Source organism: Bufo gargarizans, chromosome 8 (assembly GCF_014858855.1).
Source record: "Bufo gargarizans isolate SCDJY-AF-19 chromosome 8, ASM1485885v1, whole genome shotgun sequence".
Lineage (NCBI taxonomy): Eukaryota > Metazoa > Chordata > Amphibia > Anura > Bufonidae > Bufo > Bufo gargarizans.
In genome coordinates, this window is record NC_058087.1 from 83,660,457 (window position 1) to 83,680,190 (window position 19,734).

Sequence of the window (19,734 nt, forward strand, 5' to 3'; positions counted from 1 at the left end):
CGTTTCGGCTCCAATACTGAGCCTTTCTCAAGTGCTTGAGAAAGGCTCAGTATTGGAGCCGAAACGTTGTACCGCAAGGTTGATTAAAAACCACTTTCACCTTTTCAAGACCGGAGTGCCGTCCTTTTTCAGGATTTTTATATATATATATATATATATATATATATATATATATATATATATATACAGTGATACCTCGGTTCACGAACTTAATTCGTGAACTGACTCTGGTCGCGAACCGAATTGGTCGCGAACCGAGGCACATTTTCCCATAGGGTTCAATGTAAATCCGGTTAATCCGTGCTGACCTTTTTTTGGGGTTTTTTGAAGCACAAAAATATGAAACAAATTACAATACACATTAGTACAGTATAGTAATGTATAAAGAGAGGACACTAACCTTGCTTGAGATGACTTCTGGCATGGAGGAAGGCAGGTAGGAGGCAGTTATTGTTTGGAGGGAGAGTCCCCCTCCATAAGGACATCAGGGGGATCTCCTTCAGGGGTTTCCTCTCTCCTTTGTCTCCTAGCTGCAGGCTCAGTTTGTCTGAAAAATCTGTCCAATGTCACTTGTCTCTTCCTGCGCTGCATAACCCTCCGAAAATGAGAGACCACATTATCATTCATGAGATTAAGCACTCTGTTCACGACAGTTATGTTGGGGTGGTGCTTTTCAAAAAAATCATGGCACTCATTCAATTTTTGCATAATGGATTTTATGGCATCACTGCTAACCTCCTCCCTTTCTTCTTCTTCCTCAGTGGAATGCTCCTCAAGAAGTGCCCTCTGCTGCTCACCGTGGAGTTCAGAAAGTTCTTCCGTGGTCAGCTCCTCCCTATGTTCCTCAACAAGCTCTTCCACATCAGCACCATCAACGTCCAGACCCATACTCTTGCCCATGGACACAATTACCTGCACTACCTCTGCATCAGACCCGTCAAAGTCATGTTCACGTTCAGCGACACATTCTGGCCACAGTTTCCTCCAGGCTGAATTTAGGGTTCGGGGAGTGACCTCTTCCCAGGCTTTGTCAATGAGGTTAATGCAGTGGACAACATTGAAATGTTTCTTCCAGAATTCTTTCAAAGTCAAGGACATCTCTTCAGTGACATTAAAACACCTAGTGAAGAGCGCCTTTGTGTACAGCTTCTTGAAGTTGCAGATGACTTGCTGGTCCATGGGCTGCAGAAGTGGTGTTGTGTTGGGGGGGAGGAACTTTACCTTGATGAAGTCATACTCTGCATCCATATCATCCACAAAGGCTGGAGGGTGTGCCGGGGCATTGTCCATCAGAAGAAGGCGCCTTTCAGGCAGCTGGTTATCAGAAAGATATTTTCTGACGGTGGGTGCAAACACCTCGTGCAGCCATTCCATAAACAATTGCCTTGTGACCCAAGCTTTGGCATTGGCTCTCCACATGACGGGCAGTCTGGCCTTGTTCACATTTTGTTCCCTAAATGCACGAGGGGTCTGAGAATGGTACACCAGTAGTGGTTTAATTTTTAGATCGGCACTTGCGTTGGCACACAGCAAAAGGGTCAATCTGTCCTTCATGGGCTTGTGCCCTGGTAGTGCCTTTTCCTCCTGCGTGATATAGGTTCTGTTCGGCATTTTTTTCCAGAAGAGCCCTGTTTCATCACAGTTGAACACTTGTTGAGGGACGTATCCTTCTGTCTTCATGAATTCCGCAAAGTCTAACTTGTAGGCTTCTGCTGCGGCCTTGTCAGAACTGGAAGCCTCACCATGTCTAATCACACTGTGGATGCCACTTCTCCTGCGGAATTTTTCAAACCACCCCCTACTGGCTTTAAATTCGTCACTTGCTGCACTTGTAGAGGGGCTTCTTTGCAGTAAATCACTGTGCAATTTCCTGGCTTTCTCACAGATCATAGCTTCACTAACGCTATCACCTGCCAGCTGTTTCTCATTCAACCACACCAACAAAAGTTTTTCCACCTCTTCCAGAACTTGCGTCCTCTGCTTGGTTAACATTGTCACTCCTTTTGCAACATCAGCTCCTTTGATGGCGGCTTTGTTTTTCAGAATAGTCGAGATTGTTGACTTTGCCATCTTGTACTCCGAGGCCAGATCAGTCACACGAATACCACGGTCATGCTTTTCTATAATTTCCTTCTTCAGCTCAATGGTTATTTTCTTCACAACCTTGCTGTCACCTTTACTACTGCTCTGCACTTTCTTTTTGCCACCATGCTTGCGCTGCACATTCTTGTCACCTGCATTTCCACTTTGCACATTGTCACCTGCATTTCCACTTTGCACATTGTCACCTGCATTTCCACTTTGCACATTGTCACTTGCATTTCCACTTTGCACATTGTCACTTGCATTTCCACTTTGCACATTGTCACTTGCATTTCCACTTTGCACATTGTCACCTGCATTTCTACTTTGCACATTGTCACCTGCATTTCCACTTTGCACATTGTCACTTGCATTTCCACTTTGCACATTGTCACCTGCATTTCTGTTCTTGTCACCTTCATTGCTGCTCCGCACTTTCTTTTTTCCACTATGCTTCTTGGGAGCCATATTGGGTGTCCAGTGAACTGTACAGTACTGTATGTGCTAAAAAGCACACCAAAAAGCACTTAAAATGTTTGCAGAGTACTCACAGTACTTCTTTCTGTGTCTCTTCTTCTCTCCACGGTCTTCCTACAGGAAGTCACGACCATGTGACATGCATTAAAATGGCCACGGCTCCTGTTCGTGAACCGAGGCGGAGTTCGTGAACCGGAGCATATTTTTATGAACTTTTCTGTTCGTGAACCGAGTTGTTCGCGAACAGAAGCGTTCGTGAACCGAGGTATCACTGTGTATATATATATATATATATATATATATATATATATATAATATATAATTTTTTTTTTTTTTTTTTTTTTTTTTTTACTGTCATGATATTCTTATTTTTTTAAGAACCATTTTTTGGTCACACATTTTTTACAATTTTTTTTCTACTATTTTTTTTTCTCGGTAGAGAACTCTATAGAGAAACAGCTAAAAAAATATCATACCTAGAGTATGCGCTACTTTGAAAAAACAAGACCAAAAACATTTTGTAGTCTTTCATAGTTTCCTTACATCTTAGAGCTAACAACTGACTGCAGCATTTTCTTCTGCTAACAAATTGTGCAGAAACAGCGTTAAAACGCTATGTGAACCCACCCTAACTCTGAATAGTGAACGGGGATTACAAATGTTTACTGCTATGAAAGGTTACTAACTTGGCTTCATACTAAATATTGAAAGACCTGTGATGTAGCTGTTAAGCATGATCTGTTTTCCATAAGGATGAACATTAACATGCTGGCAGAGAAATCAAATCAATATCCATTTTCAATATCAAGATCAAATGCACCAAAGCTTAAAGAAATGATCTGAGCCAGGGAAGCCAAGAATCAAAACCAGGTAGACAAAATAAAGATTGGTTTAAATAAACAAGCTTATAACTAGAAATTACAGGACTCCGGTGATCGAATAGTTACTGTGCCAAGATTAGAGCGTCAATACACAGGCCGAACCAATATATGTGGCGATATATGGTGAGTAGCTATATAAGTATCCTACATCATCATTCATGGGCTCCCTCTGGGAACAATAGAAAATGTTTTTCAATAGTCCTTTAAAGGTCCTCAATAAAATGAGCCTACATTTCGACTGGAATCGTGAATGACCAGGGCTATCTTATACCAGATAATGAATAAGAAAGGCAAATCAAGAGTTGAAAGGAAAGGAAAGGAGTAAGAGGATGTTTAGAACATTTGTAATTTTCACACCAGAAGTAGAATAGGGCATATGCTTTGTCAAAGAGGGTTGATATGGGGGAGAAATGTAATACCTGATGGTGGAAGGAATAAGGGCAGGCATGGGCAGGGCTGTCTTTAATATTGATTGGACCCTGGGCAAAAATTTACTTGGGCCCCCTGGATCCCGCCTTCCCACACCTTAGCAGGCAATCACACCCTCCACCACAACACACACACAAAAAATACACACATCTGGTGAATGACTGTAAATACTTCCAGTTCTGAAGACTCAGCGGCTCAGGATCAGTGCTCTGAGCAGTTGGGCTCAGGCTGGAAGTGGGCACCGCTATGCAGGAAGGAGACCAGGGCTCGGCTCACCCTAGTGTTACAATGCACCCCAGCACCCCACAGTATGCAGTATAGCACCCTATACTGTAGTATACAGCAACCCACAGTATGCAGTAAAGCACGCTATAGTATACAGCACCACACAGTATGCAGTATAGCACCCCACACTATACAGTACCCCACAGTATATAGTAGAGCAGTATAGCAGCCCACAGTATACAGCACCACACAGTATACAACACCTCACAGTATACAGTAGAGCAGTATAGCACCTCACCGTATACAGCACCCAAAACTATACACGATACAGCCCCCCACACTATACAGGCCCCCCCACACTATACAGGCCCACACAGTATACAGGCCCCCCACAGTATACAGACCCCACAGTATACAGCCCCCCACACAGTATACAGGCCCCCCACAGTATACAGGCCCCCCACACAGTATACAGCCCCCAACAGTATACAGGCCCCCCCCCACAGTATACAGGCCCACCACAGTATACAGCCCCCCACAGTATACAGGCCCCCCACAGCATACAGCCCCCCCCAGAGTATACAGGCCCCCATACAGTATACAGCACCCCACTATACAGTAGTTTACAGTATATTAGCATAACAGCCACTTCTACCTTTTTTTATGTAATCTTCATAAAAAAAGCTCCACAGTTAAGGCAAACTTCTCCTGCAACACTCCTGGTAGGACCTGTGATGACCTCATAGCCATGTGACCAGTAATATTGCTAGGTTACTGGTCACATGGTGATGATGTAATCTAAGGTCCTAGATCACAGCTCTCACTCACAGTACGCTGCCTGGACTCAGTGCCGGCAGGCATGGCATGGCAGCACCCCCTGTGTAGCTGACAGCCTGACACCCGGGGCAGTGGCTAGCAGGGCTCAAGAGGCAGCTGCCTTGGGCTTCCCCAGGAGCAACTGGGCCCGGGGCAGCTGCCCCTTTTGCCCCTTGGTAAAGACAGCCCTGGGCATGTGATTCAGCCAGTTCCCTCAGGTTCTGCAGATCCAGTTGTTAAAATTGCTGCTGCAGCTGGAAATGAGCGCTTCCATTCCATAGTTTAGCTCCTTAGGCTTTTTAAAGGTGGGTGGTAGTGTGTGTAGTGTATATATGGTGTATTTATGTATGTATACCACGTATATGGTGTATTTTTGTATGTGTACCACATATACGATGTATTTATGTGTGTTGCATATATATGGTGTATGTATATGTAAACATGTGTTGTGACGCCACGTGTGACCGCCGCTGTATAGGGAATCTGTTGTTAAAAATTTGAATCCCACCCCTGAATAAGGGGCATCTAAAGATGTCTTGTTGGCTATGAGTGGAAGTAGAGTGTAGATTCCATGATAATCAAAGCTGAATCAGTTGTCTAACTCCTGTCTAGACTCCAGTTCAGACACGATATAGCAGATTTATGGGGAGTCTGTATGGCAATATTACAGGGTTAGCTCCATGTGATGACAATTATGTATTGCAGCTAATAGCTATGCTCATTTGCACTGTATTGTTCAATATTCAGATGAATCTAGTAAATTGACTTTACAGCATCCAATCATCACTGTACATCAATCAAATAGTAGCACCATATAATACATAAATTATGTCACCAAACCATGCTCAAATAATGATAATATAATGACATATACACTCACCTAAATAATTATTAGGAACACCATACTAATACGATGTTGGACCCCCTTTACCTTCAGAACTGCCTTAATTCTACGTGGCATTGATTCAACAAGGTGCTGATAGCATTCATTAGAAATGTTGGCCCATATTGATAGGATAGCATCTTGCAGTTGATGGAGATTTGAGGGATGCACATCCAGGGCACGAAGCTCCCGTTCCACCACATCCCAAAGATGCTCTATTGCAGTGATGGCGAACCTATGGCACGGGTGCCAGAGGCGGCACTCAGAGCCCTCTCTGTGGGCACCCGCGCCTTGGAAAAAGTCTATGGCGTACCAATATGCTTTAGACTTTTCCTGCCATTCGTCAGCACAGGACGCACTATGAACAGCACAGGCAGCACACTAAATGTAAGCTATTAAGCTATTATAGCTAAATGATAAAGTACATGGAAGATATCCTATATTGGTATTCAGGTTAAGTTGCCGTGTTGGCACTTTGCGATAAATAAGTGAGTATTTGGTTGCAGTTTGGGCACTCGGTCTCTAAAAGGTTCACCATCACTGCTCTATTGGGTTGATATCTGGTGACTGTGGAGGCCATTTTAGTACAGTGAACTCATTGTCATGTTCAAGAAACCAATTTGAAATGATTCGAGCTTTGTGACATGGTGCATTATCCTGCTGGAAGTAGCCATCAGAGGATGGGTACATGGTGGTCATGAAGGGATGGATATGGTCAAAAATAATGCTCAGGTAGCCCGTGGCATTTAAACGATGGCCAATTGGCACTAAGGGGCCTAAAGTGTGCCCAGAAAACATCCTCCACACCATTACACCACCACCACCAGCCTGCACAGTGGTAACAAGGCATGATGGATACATGTTCTCATTCTGTTTACGCCAAATTCGGACTCTACCATCTGAATGTCTCAACAGAAATCGAGACTCATCAGACCAGGCAACATTTTTCCAGTCTTCAACAGTCCAATTTTGGTGAGCTTGTGCAAATTGTAGCCTCTTTTTCCTATTTGTAGTGGAGATGAGTGGTACCCGGTGGGGTCTTCTGCTGTTGTAGCCCACCTTTCTTTCCCATTCTGACATTCAGTTTGGAGTTCAGGAGATTGTCTTGACCAGGACCACAACCCTACATGCATTGAAGCAACTGCCATGTGATTGGTTGACTAGATAATCGCATTGTACCTCCATATAGTGCTCAAATTATTATTCCATACAGAGCTCAAATAATACCACCATATAGTGATCATACTGTTTTATAACATCTTAGTCTTTCTATATAATACTGCCTCATAGTCCTCAATGTCACACAATTTTTCACACATCTTAGGCATCTTGCACACAAACATTTTTTTTTCCGTTACAGTTCAGTTTTTTGCGTTCCATATATGGACCGTATATGGAACCATTCATTTCAATGGATCTGCAAAAGAAACGGAAGGTACTTCCGCATGCCTTCCATTTCTGTTTTTCCTTTCAAAGATAGAAAATGTCCTATTGTCCGCATAACGGACAAGGATAGTACTGTTCTATCAGGGGCCAGCTGTTCCGTTCCGCAAAAAATGAAATGAACGCGGACGTCATCCGTATTTTTTGTGGATCCGTTTTTTGCCGACCACAAAGTACTGAAATAGCCACACGGTTGTGTGCAAGAGGCCTTTCCTGTGGCTAAGCATTTCTGTAGCCCAGGACACAATGTAGAACATATGAAAGTTCTCATATTAAAAGGTAACTTCAAATCTCAAAAAGCTAGAAGAATTTGGGAATACAAATTTATAACACTGCTTGACACTTTGAATACTGGACTGAATTTGTCCCCGGGATTTATGACACACTACAAGATCTAAAGAGTCTTCTGAAGACATAGTTAGGGCACCAGGTCTCTGAGATAACATCAATTTAGAGACCATAAAACTTTCACACCCCTTATCTGTAAGATAATTAACTCATTCTCAAGATCTTTAATATGTTGCTCTGTGTTTTTTTTTTTTTTTTCCCCCCCAAATGTCCATTCATTCCCCCCATGCCTCTGTTCTTATTGTATATATATTGCTGTTTCTTCATATATTCTTGTAGTACGCCTGATGAAGAGACTGGTGATGTCTCAAAAGCTCGCTATGTAACATCATTACTTCTATTTTTGTTAGCCATTAAAAGGTATCAAACCTGCAATACTCTTATTTTGTTTCTCTTAATGAGAGCACTAAACTAGAGGCCTTACAGTAATGATGTATGGAGGACTTAGCATAACCATTTATATCTGGTAAGAGATGACAAAAATGTATCTCTAGGGGCTATTTCTTGCAATCTTGCAGCTTCTTACACACAGTAGTGATTGGTGCTGTCGTCCCCAGTGTCATTTACCCCTTAACGACGAAGGACAAGAATGCTCGTCCTCAATTGCCGGCACTTAGCGCTCGAGGACGAGTGTTCTCGTCCTGCAGTTGTTCCTCCCCCGCGTGCGGTCCCCTCGATCAGCAGCAGAGATCCAGCGGTTACTGACAGCCGGATCCCTGCTGCATCCACCAGCATTGGCGATAATGCCGATGCCGGTGGATTAACCCCTCATATGCAGCGGTCAACGCTGACCGCGGCATATGGGAGGTTTGCCCTCCCTCACCTCATACATCAGGTCCCCGTGCTGCTGTGGTGGGGACTCGATGGTTGCCATGGCAGCCCCAAGCCATTCACGGGAGCCTAAGAGGCCCAGCCCCAGGCTGGGTCTCCTAGGCAACGGTTAGCATCTTACAGTGTGCTGTATTGAAACAAGGATCAGACCCTGTCCCATAGTGGGACAAAAAATTAAGTGTAAAAAAAAGTTTATAAAATTGAAATTAAAATTAAAAGTTTCAAGTAAAAAAAAAACTTCCTTTTCCCAAAATAAAGTAAATAAAAAAAAAAAATATATAGGGAAAAGACATATAGACATATTAGGTATCGTCGAGTCCGTATCGACCAGCTCTGTAAACATATCACATGACCTAACCCCTCAGATGAACACCGTAAAAAAATTAAAAATAAAAACTGTGCTAAATAAACAATTTTTTTGTTACCTTACATCACAAAAATACAACAGCAAGCGATCAAAAAGGTGTACGCCCACCAAAATAGTATCAATCTAACCGTCACCTCATCCCGCAAAAGAAAATCACTCAAAAAATAAAAAACTATGGCTCAGAAAATGGAGACACTAAAACATGATTTTTTTTTGTTTCAAAAATGATATTATTGTGTAAAACTTAATATAAATAATAAATAAATAAATAAAAGTATACATATTAGGTATCGCCGCATCCGTATCGCGCAGCTCTATAAAAATATCACATGACCTAACCCCTCAGGTGAACACCTAAAAAAATAAAAAATTTAAACTGTGCCAAATAAACAATTTTTTGTCACCTTACATCGCAAAAAGTGTAATAGCAAGCAATAAAAAAGTCACACACACCCCAAAATAGTGCCAATAAAACCGTCATCTCATCTCACAAAAATCATACCCTACCAAAAATGAAATCATTGTGTAAAACTTACAAGAATAAAAAAAAGTATACATATTAGGTATCGCCGCGTCCGTATCGACTGGCTCTATAGAAATATCACATGACCTAACCCCTCAGGTGAACACCGTAAAAAAATAAAAATAAAAACAGTGTAAAATAGCTATTTTTTGTCATCTTACATCACAAAACGTGTAATAGCAAGCGATCAAAAAGTCATATGCACCCCAAAATAGTGTCAATCAAACCGTCATCTCATCCCACAAAAAATTAGACCCTACCTATGATAATCGCTTAAAAACTGAAAAAACTATGGCTCTCAGACTATTGAGACACTAAAACATGATTTTTTTTGTTTCAAAAATGAAATCATTGTGTAAAACTTACATAAATAAAAAAATTGTATGCATATTAGGTATCGCTGCCTCTGTGACAACCTTCTCTATAAAAATACCACATGATCTAACCTGTCAGATGAATGTTGTAAATAAAATAAAAAAGGTGCCAAAAAAGCTATTTCTTGTTACCTTGCCTAACAAAAAGTGTAATATAGAGCAGCCAAAAATCATATGTACCCTAAACTAGTGCCAACAAAACTTCCACCCTATCCCGTAGTTTCTAAAATGGGGTTACTTTTTTGGAGTTTCTACTCTAGGGGTGCATCAGGGGGGCTTCAAATGGGACATGGTGTAAAAAAAAAAAACAGTCTAGCAAAATCTGCCGTCCAAAAACCGTATGGCATTCCTTTCCTTCTGCGCCCTGCCGTGTGCCAGTACAGCAGTTTACGACTACGTAAACTACAGAATCAGGGCCATAAATATTGAGTTTTGTTTGGCTGTTAACCCTTGCTTTGTTACTGGAAAAATGGATTAAAATTGAAATTTGCCCAAAAATTTTAATTCTGAAATTTCATCTCTATTTGCCAATAACTCTTGTGGAACACCTAAAGGGTTAACGACGTTTGTAAAATCTATTTAATCAGTTTTGAATACCTTGAGGGGTGTAGTTTCTTAGATGGGGTCACTTTTATTTAGTTTCTACTCTAGGGGTGCATCAGGGGGGCTTCAAATGGGACATGGTGTCCAAAAAAACTGTCTAGCAAAATCTGACTTCCAAAAACCGTATGGCATTCCTTTCCTTCTGCGCCCTGCCGTGTGCCCGTACAGCACTTTACGACCACATATGGGGTGTTGCTGTAAACTACAGAATCAGGGACATAAATAATGAGTTTTGTTTGGCTGTTAACCCTTGCTTTGTAACTGGAAAAAAATATATAAAAATGGAAAATCTGCCAAAAAAGTGACATTTTTAAATTGTATCTCTATTTTCCATTAATTCTTGTGGAACACCTAAAGGGTTAACAACATTTGTAAAATCAGTTTTGAATACCTTGAGGGGTGTAGTTTCTAGAATGGGGTCATTTTGGGTGGTTTCTATTATGTAAGCTTCACAAAGTAACTTCAGACCCGAACTGGTCCTTAAAAAGTTGGTTTTTGAAAATTTCTGAGAAATTTCAAGATTTACTTCTAAACTTCTAAGCCCTGTAACGTCCCCCAAAAATAAAATGTAATTCCCAAAATGATCCTAACAAGAAGACATATGGGAAATGTAAAGTAATAACTATTTTTGTAGGTATTAATTTGTGTTATAGACGTAGAGACATTGAAACTTGGAAATTTGCTAATGTTTCAAAATTTTGGTCAAATTTGGTATTTTTTTATAAATAAAAATGATTTTTTTTTAACTCAATTTTACCAGTTTTATGAAGTACAATATGTGACCAAAAAAAACACAATCTCAGAATGGCCTGGATAAGTCAAAGCGTTTTAAAGTTATCGCCACATAAAGTGACACTGGTCAGATTTTCAAAAAATGGCCTGGTCCTGAAGGTGAAAATGAGCCCAGTCCTTAAGGGGTTAATGAGTTGCTGGAAAAATAAGCAGCTATAGGGAGTAAATATATGGTGTTTGCTTGGATATCCTAACTGCTTACACTAAGGCCTCTTTCACAATTCTGTGTCTGTTTGACGATTGTGTTTCATCCGTGAAGGATCTGTGTTTGGTCCATGTGTCTGTTTTTTGCAATCTGTGTGTCATCCATGTTCCATGGACACTGTTCAGCTGAACATTAATTTCCAAAGAATCTTCCATCAGTTGTCAGTAAAAAGCAAATCAAACATGGGTGCCATTCGTGTTGTATCCATGTTTTTTTATGGAACCATAGACTTCAATGGGCATGTTTGGTCTGCATCACCAAAGTAGTGCATGTCTACAAGATTTTTTCGCTGACCTATGGTCATTAAAAAAATACTGATGTGTGAACAAGCACATTAAAATTAATGGGTATATTTTCTGTCCGCAGAAAATGCACATGCCTAAGGCCTCGTTCACTCTGCAGCGATTTGGTCAGTTATTTCCATCAGTGATTGTGATCCATAACCAGAGGCTAGTTAATAACACAGAAAAATTGCAAATCTTTCCATTATACCTTATTTCTGTGTAGGTTGATGTACTCAAAACAAGCAGATCGTTGCCATACATTGAATTCAATAGGGATGTTTTAGCAGAACACACTTTCATATTTAATCTCTATATCTCGCTCTTGTTTTTTAAATTTCTGACATTGTTCTGCTGATCATTGTGTATAAACCACAAAACAAGCAGAATCCCGCAGGCCCGGCTTCTTATTGTATTTGAGAAACGTGATGTCCTTTTTCTGTTATGACATAAGGTGGTTTTCTTTGAATTCGGTTCCTGCTTCTTTGCAATACCCTAATTAAGCTGGAAACCAGCTGAGCCCACTGATATTTTAAAAATGTCTAGCCTAACATTGTTCAGTCAAATCTTACTATAACTCAGCCCTTTGTATAAGGCTCTAAAAGCTACAAAATATCAGTTTAAAGGGAGTCTTCACCTAAAATCACCATTATAGAACACTAACATCAGGATCTCCATTACATTCCCCATATTAGAATGCCACCTTCCATATTGCTGTCTATCACCGATTTTCTCAGAAAACACTTTTATTCAATGTTATTTAGCTTCGGAAGGTGCCCAGGGGTGGCGTTTATGCGGCCATTGCCCAGGCCCCTCAGTGCTTTTCATATGAAACATCCTTTCACCCCTCTGGCCCACCCTAGGTTCTTCTGATTACGTCCTCCTCTTGGTGAGAAATCCAGTGCCAGCGCCAGTCAACAGGTTCGCTGCGCCTGTGCACTTCATTCCCCATTATGGGCAGTGGCACAAGAGCAATTAATGCTTATGTGCCGGCCTGTTGAATCTGTTGATTGGCGCTGGCGCTGGATTTCTCACCAAGAGGAGGACGTAATCAGAAGAACCTATGGCGGGCCAGAGGGAAGAAAGGGGAGGGGTTTCCTATGAAAAGCACCGAGGGGCCTGGGCACCGGCCGCATGAATGCCGCCCCTGGGCACCTAACAGTGAGTGACCTCTTACATCCAGTGACGTCTCCTTTGATGTAGATGTTCTCTGTCTTCGTCTTCTCCTTTCAGACCAGACCACCATTTTGTCACCATTTTCCATCTCTTAGTTTACTACTTTTCCATCATCCTCCCATCTTCTGGACAAATCATCCTACTACCCCCAATATTGTGCCGCTGTGCAGAAACTGATAAACCCCCTGATAATACTAGTAACACACTGAGCCTCCCATATAAAATAACCCTTCTTTGTGGCCTCAGTTGAAGCCTCCATAGTGCACCATAACAATGTGCCAGTAACAAATGCCACCATAGATAACCCCCAATCATGTGCCAGTAACAAGTGACCCTCCCATGTGCCAGTATCAAATGCCTCTCTCCTTCCTCCCCCATGTGCCAGTATCAAGTGCCTCTCTCCTTCCTTCCTTCCTTCCTTCCCCCCTACCATGTGCCAGTATCAAGTGCCTCTCTCCTTCCCCCATGTGCCAGTATCAAGTGCCTCTCTCCTTCCCCCATGTGCCAGTATCAAGTGCCTCTCTCCTTCTCCCCACATGGGCCAGTAACAAGTGCCTATCCCCCCCATGTGCCAGTAACAAGTGCCTCTCTCCCCCCATGTGCCAGCGTCAAGTGCCTCTCTCAAGTGCCTAGGGTGCCATTTAGCAGGGGGCGCCCGTTGCAGTTTAAAACAAACAAAAAAAAAGTTGATTATATAAGTATGGCCGGCCGGCGGAGCCCCTCATGCTGCGCCGCCTGAGCGGCTGAGGCTGAGCGCTTGTCGCTCTAAAGAATCCTGCCTGCTGTGTCTGCTCTGTGCTGTTGTTAATGTAGCGTGGCCGAGCTCTGTTTGGTCCGCGGTACAGGAGCTTTTGTTTCCTGTACCCGGCCGGACTGACAAGAAGTGCTAACTTAGTGTGCACTTTCTGTCAGTCCGGCCGGGTACAGGAAACAAATGCTCCTGTACCGTGGACCAAACAGAGCTCGGCCACTCTACACTAGAGGTGGGGGGCTAGAATGAGAGTGACGGGGGGGGGGGGGTGGAATAATGAGAGTGACGGGGGGTGGAATAATGAGAGTGACAACAAAGGGGGGGGTGAAATAATGAGAGTGACCGGGGGGGGGGGAATAATGAGAGTGACAAAGGGGGGGTGGAATAATGAGAGGGACAAGGGAAGGGGGGGATAATGAGAGTGACAAGGGAGGGGGGGCTGATAATGAGAGTGAAAAGGGAGGGGGGATAATGAGAGTGACAAGGGAGGGGGGTGGAATAATGAGAGTGAAAGGGGGGGGATAATGAGAGTGACAAGGGAGGGGGGAATAATGAGAGTGACAAGGGAGGGGGGGGGATAATGAGAGTGACAAGGGAGGGGGGAATAATGAGAGTGACAAGGGAGGGGGGAATAATGAGAGTGACAAGGGAGGGGGGAATAATGAGAGTGACAAGGGAGGGGGGGAATAATGAGAGTGACAAGGGGGGGGATAATGAGAGTGACAAGGGAGGGGGAAATAATGAGAGTGACAAGGAAGGGGGGATAATGAGAGTGACAAGGGGGGGATGATGAGAGTGACAAGGGAGGGGGGGATAATGAGAGTGACAAGGGAGGGGGGGAATAATGAGAGTGACAAGTGAGGGGGGATAATGAGAGTGACAAGGGAGGGGGGAAATAATGAGAGTGACAAGGGAAGGGGGGGAATAATGAGAGTGACAAGGGAGGGGGGAATATAGATAAAAAGAAAGAGACAGGAGGCAGTGCCTCGTGTGTAAAACCGTATGCTATTATAGAAAGAACAATGCACTGATTGCGCTTACCGTATCGGGTTGGGATGAGTCATAACTCCCATGGATCACTTGTGCTGGTAAATGCCCGTCCAGCTTGCGGGGGTGACTGCTGCTGCTGCCCAGGTTCTTACCCGTGGCCGTAGAGTACGGTGTCCGGGGTATAAGGAATAGTAGATAGAGGTAAAAAATGAACCTTATATAAAGCGGCACTGCTGCAGAAGACAGGACTCAAGTAGGTAAAATAAAGCGGGTCTTTATTTGTATAAGTCTACGCGTTTCTGGGGCGGACTGCCCCCTTCATCAGGACAATAGGTCTGTACATTGTGGGTGTGATTTCTGTGCCTTTTATTCTGTATTTTTGGCGCAATAATTCGGGTTTCTGTGGGCGTGTGCGGGGGCGTTGTGAGGGCTGGGACGCGAGCGTGTACGCACGTGTTGTGTTCTAGTTGCTATGACGCTCCCAGCCGGCATGTTTCGTGTGCCGGCTTGATCTTATGTGGGCGGGCCTTGCTGATGTATCGCGGGCGGGCCTTGCTGCTATGACGCTCCCAGCCGGCATGTTTCGTGTGTCGGCTTGATGTTATGTGGGCGGGCCTTGCTGATGTATCGAGGTTGAGTGATGTACTAGACTCGGATAAAAAATTATATAACATAAAATATATATTAGGATGTTTGGGGTTGCATAAAAGTGAGGGATACAAGCAAGTGTGTATGCATATATAAACGTGTGGGGTGGGAATCCCACATATGCCTGAAGTTGAGAGTGGACTTTAATAAGTGAAGACAAGTTATATTAAAATAATAAAAAAATAGGATAAAGATAAAAATAAAAATAAAGTACTGATAAAAATAATAATAAGAATCAGAATAAAAATAAGAATAAAGATAAATATAAATAAAAATAAATATAAAAACAATAATAGTAGGAAAGCAAAAAATAAAGAGCAAAAATGAAAATAAAAATAAAAAAAGAATAAAATTAAAAAGAACCAATAATATGAATATGTAATAAATGAAAGGACATATATAGATATAGGAGTTGTAAAGGAGAGGCCATATATAGGGGTGCCATTCTAGGGTTTAACACGGGTCTTGGCATAGATATATGTTGGTAGGGATTCCAAGTGAGTAGGGGCCCTGAAACTAAACACGAGTGACATAATTTACTCTGAAAGAAAAAACGACCTGTGTATATACCGCATGAACCCACACCAGATAACTGGATGCTATCGAGACCCGAGGTATCTAAAACTAACCCCGCCCAGGCCAGACCCACCACTATAACACACACAGTAACAGAGCGAGCGCAGCACACCGCCCACAAACATCGGAGTACAAGGGACATCACTCCGCCCATACAGCACGTCATCAAGGCCCGCCCTAGATACATCTGCAAGGCCCGCCCACATAACATGAAGCCGGCACACGAAACATGCCGGCTGGGAGCGTCATAGCAGCAAGGCCCGCCCGCGATACATCAGCAAGGCCCGCCCACATAACATCAAGCCGGCACACGAAACATGCCAGCTGGGAGCGTCAAAGCAGCAAGGCCCGCCCGCGATACATCAGCAAGGCCCGCCCACATAAGATCAAGCCGGCACACGAAACATGCCGGCTGGGAGCGTCATAGCAACTAGAACACAACACGTGCGTACACGCTTCCGTCCCAGCCCTCACCACGCCCCCGCACACGCCCACAGAAACCCGAATTATTGCACCAAAAATACAGAATAAAAGGCACAGAAATCACACCCACAATGTACAGACCTATTCTCCTGATGAAGGGGGCAGTCCGCCCCAGAAACGCGTAGACTTATACAAATAAAGACCCGCTTTATTTTACCTACTTGAGTCCTGTCTTCTGCAGCAGTGCCGCTTTATATAAGGTTCATTTTTTACCTCTATCTACTAAGGGAGGGGGGAATGAGAGTGACAAAGGGTGGAGGGGGGAGAAGAGAGTGACAAGGGGGGGGGGAGAAGAGAGTGACAAGGGAGTCCCCAGAGCCAGACCAAGAGCCAGAGACCAGATCATCTTATTGTCCTGGTGGTAAGTAGACAATGCAATGTATTTATTATGTAATTGTTTAGTTATTAATACTACATTGGAAATTTTTAGGGTCCATTCACACATCCGTGTGTGTTTTGCGGATCCACAAAACACGAACAGCGGCAATGTGCGTTCCGCATTTTGCGGACCGCACATTGCCGGCACTAAGAATATGCCTATTCTTGTCCGCTATTGCAGACAAGAATAGGACATGTTCTATTTTTTTTCAGGATCGGAATTGCGGATCCGGGTCGGGGTTTTATCTTGCTTAGGGCGGCAAAAATCCTTGCACCGGCCCTGCCCATGTGCCAGTATCAAGTGCCTCTCTCCTTCCCCCCATGTGCCAGTATCAAGTGCCTCTCCCCCCCCTCCCCCATGTGCCAGTAAAAGATAGTCCAAAAAAATAAAATAAAAACTTACCTCCACTGTGATGCAGGCTTCTTCTGGCCTGTGTCCCGCGCTGTACGGCTCAGGCGGCGCGATAACATCATCACGCCGCATGAACCCGGCCTCTGATAGGCTGCGGGCCTTGTGCTGGCAGCCTATCAGAGGAACAGGGAAGAGAGAAGCCTCTCTCTCCCATGCCCCACAGCACAGCCATCTGTATTGCTGTCATAAGGACAGCGATACAGATGATTATGGAGATGAACGCTTCCACAATGGAAGTGTTCATCTCCCTGTGACCTGCCGCGGGCCCCCTTCCCGGCCGGGCCCTCGGACCAATTGTACTTGTGGCGGTGTCGGGTGGGAGCCAAAGCAAAGCCCCCACCAGCGTGAGGCCTTTGGCGGCAGCCTAAATGGCCTAAAGGAAGAGCTGGCTTTGATTGGGTGAGTTTGGAGTGGAAGAACGAGGCCCACACAGAGTCCGAACCTCAATGCCACTGAACATCTTTAGGGTGAACTAGAGATTGTGAGCCAGACCCTCTCATCCAACATCAGTGTCTGACCTCACAAATGCTCTTCTAGATGAATGGACAAAACTTCCTCTAGATACACTCCAAAATCTTGTAGACAGCCTTCCCAGAAAAGTGGAAGTTGTTTTAGCTGCAAAGGTGGAGACCCACTCCATATTAATATCTATGGATTTATATATATTCATAAAGAAGACCATGCCTGTGGATTATGTGTTAGATTCTGTGGCTGGTTAGGATTCAATTAAATCTTCCATTTATTGTATCATGGTGTCTAGTAATTTCAAGAAAACTGAATTATATGAAGTTTAGTTTACTACACTTTACCATTTTGGTGAAAAGATGTATTGTAACACTAATTATTTTCAAGCTCTGTTTAGGTAACAGGTTTTTTTTTCTACTTAAAGGGAATCTGTCCCTAGCAAGCTCTCTATTCTGAGTGGACTCCATAACTTGTGCAGCGAGCCGTAGGGAAAGCACAGGGCAGTGTCGAGTGAGAGTGGCTAAAATGGTGGTAGTAGTACTGCCCAGGCCATGTACAGTGAATGGAGGGCTTAGCCTTTTTTACTTGGGGCCCTTGATGTTAGGTGGTTGGTAGGATGCAAGGCAGGAATACGAATGCAGGGTCGGAGGATGGATGATGGAGTTAATAATCAGGCCCATTGGTTATAATAAAAAAAAGTGTTTGTTTATTAAATTGATGATGGGAGTGGTAGTATATCTAGCAGCAAAAGGGACATTTGCAATGTGTATCACAGTATAGTCTGCTCTCAATAGCTGTGTATGGGCAGCAACAGTAATAGTAGTGCTCCATGACTCTACTTCTAAGGACACTTTACATCCTCTCCAAGCAACCACAGGTGTCCAATTCTGTACTTGTTAATTCCTCCTACAATTTTCGGGCTGAGTGGTGTAGAATTTTGATCCAGATAGCCAGTCCAAGTGTGGCAGGTGGCAGAGGCAAAGAACCCTTTCCACGGCAGTAAAGTCTCCTGCCATAATGAGCTGCACCTTACTGATGTTACCTTGCAACAAACAGACAGGCTTTTGGACAGATATGCACCCATGCTATGGATCTCCCTTTCCTGTAAACAAATTTTGGTGGCTCCTGGAGGGAGATCGATAGAGAATCATTTGGTGCGGGCAGATGTGCAACCTAATAAAATGTCAAAACAGATATTTTTGTGTACTCAGAAGAAAAGGAATTTTTTCCTGCTAAAATTGTCAGAATTGTAGTGGGATTATTAAAAGCAATCAAATTTGTCACCCTAGCAAGGGTCACAAAATTCTGATCAAAGGATTTTTTACTTGCGTGAGTTGCAATGTAATTTTTATGATTAAGTGCCCATGTGGGCTAGTCTATGTTGACCAGACCTCTCAGTCTGTGCGAATAAGAATTAATGAACATTGCTCTACAATAATGTCAGTAATACAAACATTTACAAAAACAGAAAGGTGTACATTAAACAGAAAGAGAGGAATAAAACTAAGCAGAGAGACTACTATGACTAAACATTTTGGAAATGGAAGACACAGAGTTTATGACATAAGATGGCGTGCGTTAGAAGAAGGAGACAGCTACAATAACCACCGAATTCATGTTAGGTCATTATAGAGATTCTCACTTTGAATAGTCAATATCTGAGTGGTCTGAATGAGGTCTGTAGTTTTGATTCCTTTTGTAGGGTGGATGGCACTGTGCCACTATTTATTGCATGTATTGTACTGATTGGTTCTGTTTCCTTTAATTATTACATCACCTTCTATATTTCTGTAATGATATTCTTTGTAATACTGCTATACTGAGAATAACTTACACACAGGTGGACTCTATTTACTAATTAGGTGACTTCTGAAGGCATTTGGTCACACAGTTTTTTATTTACAGGTATTAGAGTACAGGGGGCTGAATACAAATGCACACCACACTTTCCAGATTCTTATTTATTAACATTTTGAAATTTCAATAAAATACATTTAAGTTTGCGGGTGTAATGTGAATTTTTTTTTTTTAAAGTTCAAGGGGTATAAATAATGTTTCAAGGCGCTGTAGTAAATATTTTTATCACTTAGCCTGTTTAAGCCTATTTAATCCCAAATTGTCGAATTTACGTTAAAACACTTGGTGTCAGAAAGTGGTATTGGAGCAAATGGCTATGCTTATTGTTGACAGGGTGATACATAGAGAGGGTAGTTAGGTACCACCACTCTAAATGGGTTCCAGGGCATTGACAGAGATGTAATAATCTGCGGATAGATTATTAGTTGTTGCATTGGT

General features: G+C 43.0%; 1 protein-coding gene across 1 annotated transcript; it reads right to left on the bottom strand.

Moving 5' to 3' along the window:
• Nucleotides 1-447: 447 nt before the first annotated feature.
• Nucleotides 448-2,550, bottom strand: LOC122945397 (tigger transposable element-derived protein 1-like). The gene is made up of 2 exons (XM_044304468.1): nt 2,478-2,550; nt 448-2,234 (listed from the first exon to the last, which is right to left on the bottom strand). The coding sequence occupies exons 1-2, from the start codon at nt 2,548-2,550 to the stop codon at nt 448-450; spliced, it is 1,860 nt and encodes a 619-aa protein (XP_044160403.1).
• Nucleotides 2,551-19,734: the final 17,184 nt, after the last annotated feature.

Excerpts from the sequence above, each read along its gene's own strand:
- LOC122945397 (XM_044304468.1), bottom strand. The coding sequence starts at position 2,550 with ATGGCTCCCAAGAAGCATAGTGGAAAAAAGAAAGTGCGGAGCAGCAAT. Across the intron at positions 2,235-2,477 it reads TGACAAGAACAGAAATGCAG|GTGACAAGAATGTGCAGCGC; the intron begins GTGACAATGTGC and ends GTGGAAATGCAG.